Source organism: Phoenix dactylifera, chromosome 4 (genome assembly GCF_051530095.1).
Source record: "Phoenix dactylifera cultivar Ajwa chromosome 4, Ajwa_hap1_PhDact_Kaust_v1.1, whole genome shotgun sequence".
Taxonomy (NCBI): Eukaryota; Viridiplantae; Streptophyta; class Magnoliopsida; order Arecales; family Arecaceae; genus Phoenix; species Phoenix dactylifera.
In genome coordinates, this window is record NC_143193.1 from 41770821 (window position 1) to 41783164 (window position 12344).

Consider the following 12344-nt stretch of genomic DNA (forward strand, 5'->3'; position numbering starts at 1 on the left):
TCTATCCAGTGAATAGCTGATGTGGGACTAAACACACTTCTACACAGGTCCTCACACTTTATCTTGTTATTCTGAAGGTGTTATTGACTGCAATTTTCACTTAAATTTACTTGGAATTCTCCTATTGGTTTATTCATCCCATAATGTGATATTCTTAATGCTGGCATACAGCTGTAAATTTCTGAGGGCCTAACTCGAATTCTGTTTCTCAAAAGGCTAGCTTGAGAGCCATATGCTCAGATATTTTTGCTCTCATGTCCGCATCCATCGGTAGGATTTTGTTGTTGGTTTCATCTTATTTCTATTGTTTTGAATATTTTGACAGCTGAACATTAATTGCATATGCAGAATTCTTGTTATTATTGTTTGACGTTTGTCTTTAACCTAAAATTTGCCTCTGTTGTCCCACTTGTTGATTTAAGATGTTAGAGAACAATGCAGAACAAACTTTTCAGCATTCACAATGATATCTAAAAATTGGGCCTTCATGTTTCAATCTGTCAAGACTCTTCCAATCTCCTGTTTACTTAAATATCTCCTCTGAGAACATTTTTACTCACTCAAAACTGTTAAATGGTCGCGATGAAAGATGTTAGATGAAAGAACTAAGTGGCTTCTTTCGCTGATGACACAACGTAAATTGTGTCAGAGAGTGGTTTGTACCAATTGTGAATTACAAGATTGAAACTCATTTTATCTTTCTTGACTCTACAGTTAATTAGAATGTTCCAGAAGTATTTAGGTTACTTTTGAGTAAAGTAATCTTAAGACTTTTTTCATTGACCAAAATGGATTTTGTTTTTGCTTCATATTAGACATGAAATCATTAAATGATGGCATATTGTGAAAATTTTGATTTATAGTCTCTTCTGAAGTGCTCTTTCTCTTTACGTTGTGCTTTCTTTTATAAAATGTTGTTTTGCCTGTCAGTGACTCAGCTAATAATCGAAGACAATAAGAGGACTTGTTTCTGTGCATTATTTCTCTGGTCATCTTGATTAATCACAATTTAATAGATCTAAATCTAAATATTGGTATTTGTTATTGTTCCTGGGAAAAGTATCCTTATGGAACCTCTTCTGCCTGGAAGCAACATCCTAATGTAGGATGGAGTTTTTCCTTTGCAAGCTTCAAAGGAGAATGTCAAGTTACTTGGTTGCAGAATCAAATTTTAGGCTAAATTATTTGAACGCATAATGTGAACCAGGTTAATTTGACCATCTCAGTAGATAGTAATATGGCTTAGTAACTTGATATTCTTTTTTTTTGCAGCTTCCCTCTTATCTTAATAGAGACATGGAACTGATGGCCTCTAATTGACAGCATATTTACATCATTTATTGTTAGCTTGCAATTTATTTGTGCAACAATTTTGATTTTGGGAGGTCTTGCACATAGGCATGTTGGCCGGATTTTGTCAAGACGAGAATAGTGGCTATGTATTTGACCTTTTCATTTTATTTTTTCTTTCTCACTAAGTGGTAGGCCTCAAAAGTGCTAATAGTGGCTGTGTTATGTTTAGGAGATTAGATGGGTATTGTATCTTTTCTCGAGCAAAGAAAATGGATTGGGCTTGAGATCTGTTCAGCAAAAGTGAGTTGATTTAATTAATATTTTCAATGAAGCATTTAGATGTTTGTCATTACAAAAATTTAGGTTTTCTATAAAATTTAATCTTTAATAAATGCTAAACAGCACTTTGTCTTAGGAATCAGGCATTAGCTATGAAGTAAGAGATGTATGATGGATGTTGATATTTCTAAATCTTTAGGAGTTCCAATCATTAATTGTTGGGTTTTCTTTTGAACAAGTTCTCAAGGAGTTTAAGTGGTTTTGTAAGACTCAAAGGACAGTATTATCCATTTTTTAAATCGCAGGCCAACACTGTTAGTGATTTTTAAATTGGAGTCTTACAGGTTTCAGAAGGACAACGAATCCATTTGCAGCAGGGAATCGAATAGTTTGACAAGCCAGACACATTTAAAAAGCTACTAGTTTTAATTTCATATCAGGTCTGAAGCTCTCAAATGAGAGTTCTGTTTTTGCTTAAAGCCTTAAACAAAATGTTACATGTAATTATCTTCTTCCTTTGAAAAGCAAGAATTTTGCATGTAAGAAACAGACTTTGATACTCAGTGCAGTTGGATGCTGATATGTGCTTTTATTAGGATGATATAGGTCTGCGGTGATGCTTTTTAATTAGTTTGAGATATCTATTGTGCAATATTCAATGCACAAGCTTTACGATGTTTTTTTTTTCCTTCATTGTATATGAATTTTTAAAACTATATGTCTTTGCCAACTTTACCATCAAGCTGGATTCTTGGTGTAAACTTTGTGATTCCCTGTTGCTGTTAAGAGAAGCAATTTAACTGGATTAACTAAATAATGAGCTATTAGCATGCGTTCTCAAATATGTGAAAAAAATGAATATGCTCGAATTGTTGGGTTACAGTCTTTGTGAGCTGTTAACATTTTTGGCTTGTAGTCACATTTTTTTGGTAGTATTTTAGTCATGTTTAGTCACGGTAGATTATATTTAAAATACGCATAGTTTTGTCTCCTGGATTGTTGGAGACCAAAATTGACCATAGCTTTTCTTATTTGGTGATGACTTCACTCTTTATTCATAAGTAATATAAGCTGATTGGGGATATAATTAATAAAATTATGGGTGCAAACAAGTTGGGCTCTAATTCTAAGTTGCTCAGGATTGGCTCATAACTGTGTGGAAGGGGATACTAGAGCTTTGGCTGAGTTCTCCACCAGATGTTCGAGCTCGCTCTTTTGTCAACCAGACTGAGCACGAACAAGTTTATTATGAAGCCACGATGAGCAGTAATTGTTCTTTTTGAGCCAGACGTGTTTCATTAGTAGCCCTATGCAAAGTTCAACCTTTGCTTTTTTTTTCCCCCCCAAAAGATTACCGCCTTCGATCGCTGCCAAGTTGACTGGGCTAATATTGGGGTTTGAGATTGTGTGACCCAAGCCGGCCCTACCTATCTGCTGCTCAATTACTTTTTGTTTGCTGAAACAGATGATTCATATAGTTCTAGTATGAATACATTTAATAAAATCAGAAAATAATAAATTCCAAAGTGCTCTAGACAACTCTCTTTTTTTTTAATCTATAGAATACCCCCTAGTTAAAAAGCAGGTGGAGTGGAAAGAAAACAGGGTGTGGCCCGCCTAGTATGAATACATCTAATAAAATCAGAAAATAATAAGTTCCATAAGTTCCAAAGTGCTCTAGACAACTCTTTTTTTTTTTTTTAATCTATAGAATACCCCCGAGTTAAAAAGCAGGAGTACAACTTAGAGCTAAGTGGTGGGGACCAAGTGTTGGTCACTCACTTCCCACACCAAAGAGTCCCTTCCTGCTTCTTGGCGTTGGCCTAAACAAGGTGTGCCGCCTTGACCGAATGTAGATAGCGCCAGCCAAAGGAAAAATCGGCACTTTGCTCCTCCAAAGTCCAAGTATTCTTGGCTAAGAATGGAGTCTTGCACTCCTTTTCGGAACCTAAAACTGTGGTAGCCAATGAAGACAACTCACATGAGATTGCTGAGGCATCAAAGGCAGCTTTGATTCAATGGTGAAAAGGAAATACAAATAATCTAAGGAGGGAGGATAGTCCCTGCTTTAGCCAAATCCAAAGGGGGTTGATGTACCCTGCCTTGGCCCAAGTCCCTTACAATGTCCCAAAGGCCCTCCCCACCTCAATTCGAGTCTATTTGTAGACCCTTTACATTGCATTGGCTTCCTTTTGGCTGGCTGTTGGGATCCTTTGGCAACTCCTTCGGAACTCCCACTACAGGGGCTGCTGTCTTAATTCGGTTGCCATTTGGTTGCTAACATTGGGCTGGCTGTTGCTTGTCTTGGCAGTGGTTGTTTGCAGTTTCTTGCTGTTGATGGCATTTGATTGCAGTGGTGGTTGCTGGCGGTTCCTTGCGGTTGGCCGAGCTCTGACTACTGCAGAGGCCTTTGGTTGGATGGTTTTGGCTGTTGGCACTTCCTTGGCTTTGCCTCTGCAGTTGGCTGGACATGTGGCTAGGGCCTGGTGGGCTGGCCAAGCCCCTGTCGCGCGCGGTTTGGTGGACTGCGCGTGGGCATGGGCAAGCCAGGGGCCGCCCTTGATCTCCCATGCCTGACCCTTTGGTTAGGCCAGACGGTTGCTGCCGCCACTTGACCCATTGGCCGCCTGAGCGCTATCAGTCTAGCCGCTGGTCGCTCGGCTGCTCGGTTGTCGCCCCTTACTTGCGCCCGCGCGCACACGGACCTGGCTTGCCAATGGTCCGCGCGCGCAGGCAGTTGCCTTCCGTTGCACATGGCGTGCATGCGCTGGTCTCTTGCGCCACGGGCCCGCACGTGCAGCTGGTTCCCGGCGGTTGGCCCTTGCTCGCGTGCGCGCTGGACTTTGGCGCGTGCCGGCCGTTGCCTCTCGTTGGCTGCCCCTTGCGCGCGCGTGCGCTGCTCTTTGGCGCGCGTCGGCAGTTGCCGCCCATTGGTTGCCCCTTGCCTGATCGTGCGCTGTTCTTTGGCGCGCGCCGGCAGTTGCCGCCCGTTGGTTGTCCCTTGCGTGCGCATGCCCTAGCTTGTGCTGGGACTGCCTTGGCCGCGCTCGCGTCGGTCCCTCTGTCGGTTGCCTGTGGGTGCGCGCGCGCACTGGTCTGGACCAAAGGCATCCAGACCTTGCGCGCGACTGGATATTTGGCTTAGCCTTTCCGGCCATTCGGTTTGCCTTGCGCCTGGCTCTCCTGACCAGACGCCTGTCCCGATTGCAGAGGCACCGCAGCCGATGGTCTGCGGCCTTGGGCGTGCCTCTGCCGTGCCTTGTCGATGCTGCCATAAGTCCAGCCTTTGCCTGCCAAGGCTGGCCGAACCTCGGTTGTGCCCCCAAGAATGAAAGATGGCCACTAGGCGGATATGAGCCTTGCTCTTGCTTTGCCTTGGCCTCCATGATTTGGCTGATTTAGTGAGGAGATATAGAGGGAACCTCACCACTAAGGTGTATGTATACAAATAGGACAAGTCTTCAACTTAGAGCAGTACCCTAGTCGGCTAAGAACAATATATAATGGTGGAATGGAGTAACTGATAAAACGGTTCCCAAGGTTTTGTTCACGTAGAACGGGAGAGCAAGGCCTAGATGATGGAAGGAATGGAAACCATTATACATGGTGGAAACATGAAACTATAGGGACAGATGTTAGTATAAAAAATGAACTACCGGCCTTGGAGTTATAGAAAAGAATATATAAATATGAGGCCGTGAATATGAACCAAATCATCCACTAATATATTAAATTTTTCGTAATTTAGTTCATTATCTAATCTATCACCGTTATGTAGGTAGTATTTTAATAATGAAAGTTCTCCATAATGATTAAGATGTTGGAGGCTGCAACTTCTCTATTCTTTATTTCTTTATAAATAGCAGCCGCTGCCGTCGTTGGCTCGTTACTTCCATAAATAAAACGGCCAAAGCGTCGGTATACACTATACACCGTCCCTTTCCAGTCGCCCGAAAGCGACCAGCATCCCATTTCGCGGTCGGGCCGTCATCCCAGGTGACGATTATACCCCTATCAACTAGGCGAAACGTTGTCCTTTTTGAGGGCATCTAGGTAATATCATCTCTCCTTTTCCTTCCTTCCTTCCTCGTGTCCTGTCTCGAAGCCTCTCTCTCTGGGGAACCCTGGTCTCCTTCGATCGGAGAGCGCAAATCCTAGCATGGCGAGGAGATCGCTTCCCCTTCTTCGGCACCTCCTCCGCGACTCCATCGTGGCCGCCCCTTCTTGTTCGCCTCCGGGTATCGCTGGGAGCCGGCGATCCGTGACCTACATGCCCCGCCCCGGCGATGGCGCGCCGAGGGCGGTGACCCTCATCCCCGGGGACGGAATTGGTCCCCTAGTCACCGACTCCGTCCGGAAGGTCATGGATGCCATGCACGCTCCGGTCTATTTCGAGACCTACGAGGTTCACGGCCACATGACCACCGTCCCGGCGGAGGTCATCGAGTCGATCCGGCGGAACAAGGTCTGCCTCAAGGGCGGTCTGGCTACCCCCGTCGGGGGAGGTGTCAGCTCCCTCAACGTCCAGCTGAGGAAGGAGCTCGATCTCTATGCTTCGCTCGTCAACTGCTTCAACCTCCCCGGGCTGCCGACGAGGCACCAGAACGTGGATATCGTGGTGATTAGGGAGAACACCGAGGGAGAGTATTCCGGGCTTGAGCACGAGGTCGTCCCTGGCGTCGTGGAAAGCCTCAAGGTATAGCTTGGTTTTATTCGCTTTTATCACAGTTTAAAGTTAGGAGCTTGGGAATCACAGTCCATATAAATAAAACAGGTTGAGATCATAAAATAATTTAGAAGGATTTCAGTCCATAGTAAAATTATGTGTTTGTGAGGGAGGGGACTAGATGTTGAACTACAAATTTATTCACTGTTTGGTATGTTTCATTGTCTGGATGATGATCTGTGTGAGATGGACTTGGGTACAAGTTTTCAGTTTGGATGCATGCTCAAGAATTTCTTCTTGCAGTGTTGTACATTTTTTGTTGTACGCTTGTATTGATAACGATCTCTGTAGTGTAAACCTAAAGTGTTTGGGTAATATTGTGTGAATTGTGTCATTGGCTTCTTTTATAGGGCTTCTTTCGTTTTAGCAACTGACATTACTTTTAAAATTGAAAACTGAGTATTTTCTAGGTCGTTTCTTAACTTCATGACAACAGTTAATAACATTTAATATTCGAATAACATATCTGGTTGATTCAATGAATAAGATGTCTGATTCTCTTGCTTCGAGCGGGACACCCAACCTCTAGAAGAAAAAAGGGGAAGGTGTTGTGAAGGGAAGTTCAGCTTGCTCATAAGTCAAGGCAAGACTTTAAGTACCAAGGGATTTTAAGTTGTACTTCTTCAATCTCATAAGGAAAACAGTTGTGACTTGTCAGATGATTTTAAGTTTCCAGATGGCTTCCTAGCATGTGCATGCCCTCATACTAGCTTAAGATTCCTCTATGCTGGAAGGTCTTTTACTATAAAATTAAATTTGTAATGGAAGGTAGTAAGGAAGATATGGTATTGTTTTTGAATGACTATTTGGTTGTGATGGAGTGGATCAGAGCCAGGAAAATCCATACAAACATGGGCTTTAAGATGGATCTGCACTTGGACCCAGCCCTCGACTCCCCTTTTTATGTAGTGCTGGAGATATTGCACCTGCCAAAAAACTTGTAATCTGCATGCTAAGCCTGTATCTATTGTTGTTAAAATCCATTCATGTTCTGGATCTTACAATCCCGGACAAAATGACCCTAAATGTTCGGAATCTCATCCTTGGATCTGGATTAGCTTGGATCATAAAATCTAGATTTGTATTATGGGTTATACTATCACTTACATCAAAGGATCCAACTTGATCCTATTTTATACATATCAAATCATGTGGCAATCTATTTCCCATTCATCTACTTTGTGGTTCTCTCTTTCCCCACCCCCCAGTTTTCTGTTGTCCATTTCTGTTACCCTTCTGAAAGAAATCAGAAAGTAATTTATGATACACAATTTGATCCACGAATTGATCCAATCTAACCCTCTCTACAATTTAAGTTTGACCCTGATCCCGACAACAGTTTTTGTGACCATTTAAATATATGTTCTCCTAACTGGCACCTATGACTAGTCACCTTTGTTGCTAATTCAGTTTTGATCGTTCATTCAAGTTTTTGTTTAGTTCAAATATGGCTTTAGAATAGTTTTTTGTTTACACTTATCCTTTTCTTTTTTTTTTTAATAACATCTCAAAGCTGCTATCATCAGGTGTTTCCATCACCCGCTGACATGATTTGTGCTTTGCTGAGCTGCAGCAAACTGGCATGCATGTAAAGAAAAAAAGAAAAAAAAATATTAACAAAATGATTCTGAAAAGGGTTAAATGCGATTGTTGTTGGATGGCAGCTCTGGCTGGGCAGAGGACGTGCCAGCCATTCCAACATACTGGATCAGCTATTAATTTCAAGCCAACTACTTTAGTCAACTACATGTTTCCTTATTTGTCAATTAACTCTAGTCAAGAACAATGTTCATTTTCCACAAGCTTTTCTAAATCCTTTTTCAAAATTCAATTTGTGATAGTGTAGGCTTCCCTTTTTGTTTGTAACCTTTCCATAAAGACCACACTGTTTGGGCCACCTCTTATCTTTGCTGTTTATATTTTAGCATCTCAGTTGGTTTCTAATCACTTTTTTCTTAATTGATGTGTCCCCCATTTCTCCTCTAATATGCTTTTATCTCATTGTATTCATGCTAGTTCTATTACGAATTCATTCCAATCTTCTCATCAGCACTTTGAACCATAGTGCAATTTTGTAGACCATGTTGTTGTTTTGTAATATTTTCCCTTTAAGTTATGCTTCACCTTATCAGCCAGTCTGGATCTAATCTTCTTATGTAATCTTCATCTTTTGCCTTTTTTTTTCCAAGAAAAGGTAAGATGAAACTAGCATACACATTGGTTTCTTTCGGCCAACAATTTTTTTTCCTCTCATATATAAATTGATGCATGAAAAGCCCTTCAAGAAACATGAAATATTTTTTCTTGGTGGGTTGTGGAAGCTCGAAACAGTCTTTCAATCTTAATGTAAACAATTATAGTTCACTCGTCAAAATTTATTTATATTCCTTACTTGTTTTGGGTTATTTTCTGTTTCCTTTACCCTAGTTGATTTTTGTTTTTCGGACTTTGCTCTGGATGGCCATACATGCAAATTTCTTGTCCCAACTCCCAAGCTAACCTTTTTTTCTTTTCTTTTTTTTTTTAAAAAAAAAACAAACACTGATCATTAATTGGTCTATTACAGATGGTGTCGAGATTTTTTTCCCTTTTTTTGTTAATGAGTTGGATGTTGATAAGTCGTAATGAAAATGTTTTGATGCTGTTATGATAATTCACTAAAGTAATTGATCCTGCTGCTTGAGATCAATTATCAATATGGCTGATAGGTACTACTTCACGAAGTGTCTGTTATTATGTTACTTAGATTGACTCCCAATGGACAAATATGAACTTGAAGGTCGAAAATACCAACAAACTGAATTGTTTATCTCTTGCTGTAGAATTTTGATTGCATTTGCTGTTTCTAGCTTTGTTGCATGGTCAGTTTCATGGTAATCTGAAAGTTCTGGCTATTTCTTATATTCTTGTGTGTTTACTCTTAATTATTATATTGCGAATTCAGTGTTTGTCTTGTGAGGACCTTCTAAGTTCTAATAATTAAATAAGAACTTTATTGCAACATATAACCTGTTCATGATGAAATAATAACTTTATTGTAGCACATGCCATCATTCAGATATAGAAATAATATGCAATTATGCCCTTCTAATTAATTTCCCTTTGCAATACTTGTTTGGGAAGTTCTCTTGTTTTTGTTTTCTCTCCTGTTTTTTTTTTCTCCCTCACTCAACTGCTCTGCTAGGTGATTACAAAGTTCTGTTCGGAGCGAATTGCAAAATATGCTTTTGAGTATGCTTACCTTAACAACCGAAAGAAAGTTACAGCTGTGCACAAGGCCAACATTATGAAGCTTGCAGATGGTCTATTTTTAGAATCTTGCCGTGAGGTTGCAACAAAATATCCTGGGATAAAGTATAATGAAATTATTGTTGACAACTGCTGTATGCAGCTTGTTTCAAAGCCTGAGCAGTTTGACGTAATGGTATGCTCTTTCATTAAATTTTAAGTGCTGTTGTGAAATTTTCTGCATCTTGTGACTGTTTTCCTACACTTGAAAGGACTATATCTAATTCAACCCACCTATCTATGATTACAATATATTCATGTTTTGGTATGTCTAATTATAATTTCCATGATCTGTTGCATTTAATGTATGCTTTTAGGTCAAATCATTCATATCATAAATTGATTCCGATTTGTATTATTTCTTTTCTGAATCTAAGAATCCTTCAGTTGGTGTTTAGTAATGCATTTGTGCTTAGGATAAGTGCTGAGATAGGGTAGAAAAATGAGAAGTTTAAGTTGGTTCCCAACTTTTGTGTTTAATAAAACTTCACTAGTGTTATTTTCACTATTTGTTTGATCTACCGATGGTAAAGGGAACTTATGCATCATCATGAATTTATTTATTTTCTTGCAATCTTATGAGAGGCTATGTATTTCTGGAACCAGTGGATCATGGATGACTGTGTGCTCCTTACTTGCAAAGTTTGAAATTTCAGGGAACATAAACAATTCAGGAAATAGATATAAGGAGGAGAAAAACAAACTTTTAAATTGTATTTTCAGATATCACCATCTATGATAACAAACTTTTAAATTCACTTTATCAGATTGTAATTATCATGCTATCAAACTTCTAAAATGTTATTTTCAGATATCACCATCTATGATCTTCCATGTGCTGTAGCTCCATCAAGGAGATGTAGCATTCTACTGCATGGCATAATAATTATCCTTATGCTGCCTGATCTTGGGCTGCATTACTTAGTATGTTGTTAGATAGTCTTTTAAAGGCGTAAACTTGTTCAAACAAAATCCTCAGCTGATGTTTTCTGTGTGACAACTTCGAAATAAAGTATTACTTGCTCAAGTGCAAGAATACACAGGAAACAAAATTATGGTTACTTGCATAGCTTCCATACTTTGAGCATTGGGCGCGATAGCTTAAGCTAACTCAACTAATGATATATAAAACCATTTCAAGCATAGGCGTGTACTAGGTGTTGCAACATTTACAACATATTTCTGATTTTTTCCATCATTTATGCAAAATGAGACCAGTTTCTTCCATTTTCTATATCTATAATGCCTGTGAATCTACATTACAACACACACAACACACATGCTGCACATTATATTTTTGATAAAATGTTTAAGAATGCAAAATCATTGGCAAAAGGTCACTTATGTTGATGTATAATTATCTTTCAAGCTGGTTTCCCATTGCTTGGATTTATGCAGACCCATGTCCCCTTGCAGGTGACACCAAATCTTTATGGCAATTTGGTGGCAAATACAGCTGCAGGCATTGCTGGAGGTACTGGTGTCATGCCTGGAGGTACATTTCAGAAACTGCTACCTGTAGTTTTATTTATGTACTTTCTTGCATGTGGTACATTATTCAGCAAAATATTTTATACTCTCTTCTTGCGTGAGCTTTACTCCAAACTGTATAAGTGTGGATTCTGTCTCCTCGAGAATGACAAATACCACAAATACAAACTAGCATGTCTAAATAGCCAATCCCTCACCATGGAGTGATACAGCATCCAGCGAATGATGTTCTGGTCGTGATGATTCAGAATATTGCGAGGCATCTTGAGGGGTTCTACTTTTGCAGATCCTTCATGGGACCAAATTCTTGCAGGCTATTATTTGTGGATTACGACTCCCATTAGTTACCTCATAGATGCAGCACTTTTGGCTTAGTTATGAATAATTAACCAGTTCATTTGATAGCCTAAAATTTATCGCGGCACCCTTGGATTGTTGCACAGGGTAGCAGTGAAGTTCTGTTATGGTGAACTTAAAGGAAAAGTATATGGCTAATCTTGCTAACAAGTCTCTAAGAGTTAAAAATTCTCTTTCAGAGCCTAAATCATTCGATTGTGTTTTCAGGTAATGTTGGTCAGGATCATGCAATTTTTGAGCAAGGTGCTTCTGCAGGCAATGTGGGAAATGAGAAGCTAGTGGAGCAGAAGAAAGCAAATCCAGTGGCCCTGCTTCTATCATCTGCCATGATGCTGAGACATCTTCGGTTCCCATCATTTGCCGATCGATTAGAAACTGCTGTCAAGCGTGTGATTGCAGAAGGCGAATACAGGACAAAAGATTTAGGTGGCAACAGTACCACCCAAGAAGTTGTTGATGCAGTCATTGCAAATTTGGACTGACTGCACCATAGCCTACACCCCATTGGTTCTGGAGCAACAGGCTAATACTTGCCCTGGAGTATTAATTTGTATTTTCTTTATTATTTCAATACGGCACTGCTAAAGATTCCTTCTTGGAATCCAACTAGCATGAATTTTTATTTTCTTTTTGTCAACAATTGAACTGAAGAATTGGCTAATAAAGAGTAACTTGATGGGTAACATTTTCAGTCAAGGTAATGTCGCTTAGAAACTGTGTACAAGCTAGCCTGAAAAGAAACAGTAGGTGCACAAGTGTCCAAGCGTGCAAGTAGTTCCTGCCCCTTATTCCCCATACCCTTCTAACCAAAAACAAAGAACTCTTTTTACGTTCTATCCTAGCCACAATTGGTGGCCAATCATGACCCCGTATAGTGCTTTTAGCCATTTTTTTTTGTTTTTTTTTTTGT

General features: G+C 40.0%; 1 protein-coding gene across 2 annotated transcripts; it reads left to right on the forward strand.

Annotated features, from left to right (window-relative positions):
* Positions 1 to 5506: 5506 nt before the first annotated feature.
* On the forward strand, positions 5507 to 12130 carry LOC103717557 (isocitrate dehydrogenase [NAD] regulatory subunit 1, mitochondrial-like). Of its 2 annotated transcripts, none has more exons than XM_008805994.6 (4): positions 5507 to 6268; positions 9483 to 9722; positions 11003 to 11081; positions 11642 to 12130. In XM_008805994.6, the coding sequence occupies exons 1-4, from the start codon at positions 5732 to 5734 to the stop codon at positions 11914 to 11916; spliced, it is 1131 nt and encodes a 376-aa protein (XP_008804216.3). In that variant the 5' UTR covers positions 5507 to 5731; the 3' UTR covers positions 11917 to 12130. The 2 variants fall into 2 exon arrangements, with proteins under 2 accessions (XP_008804216.3, XP_008804217.3); XM_008805995.6 differs by having other exon boundaries at positions 5650 to 6268; positions 9495 to 9722.
* The last annotated feature ends 214 nt before the right edge of the window (positions 12131 to 12344 follow it).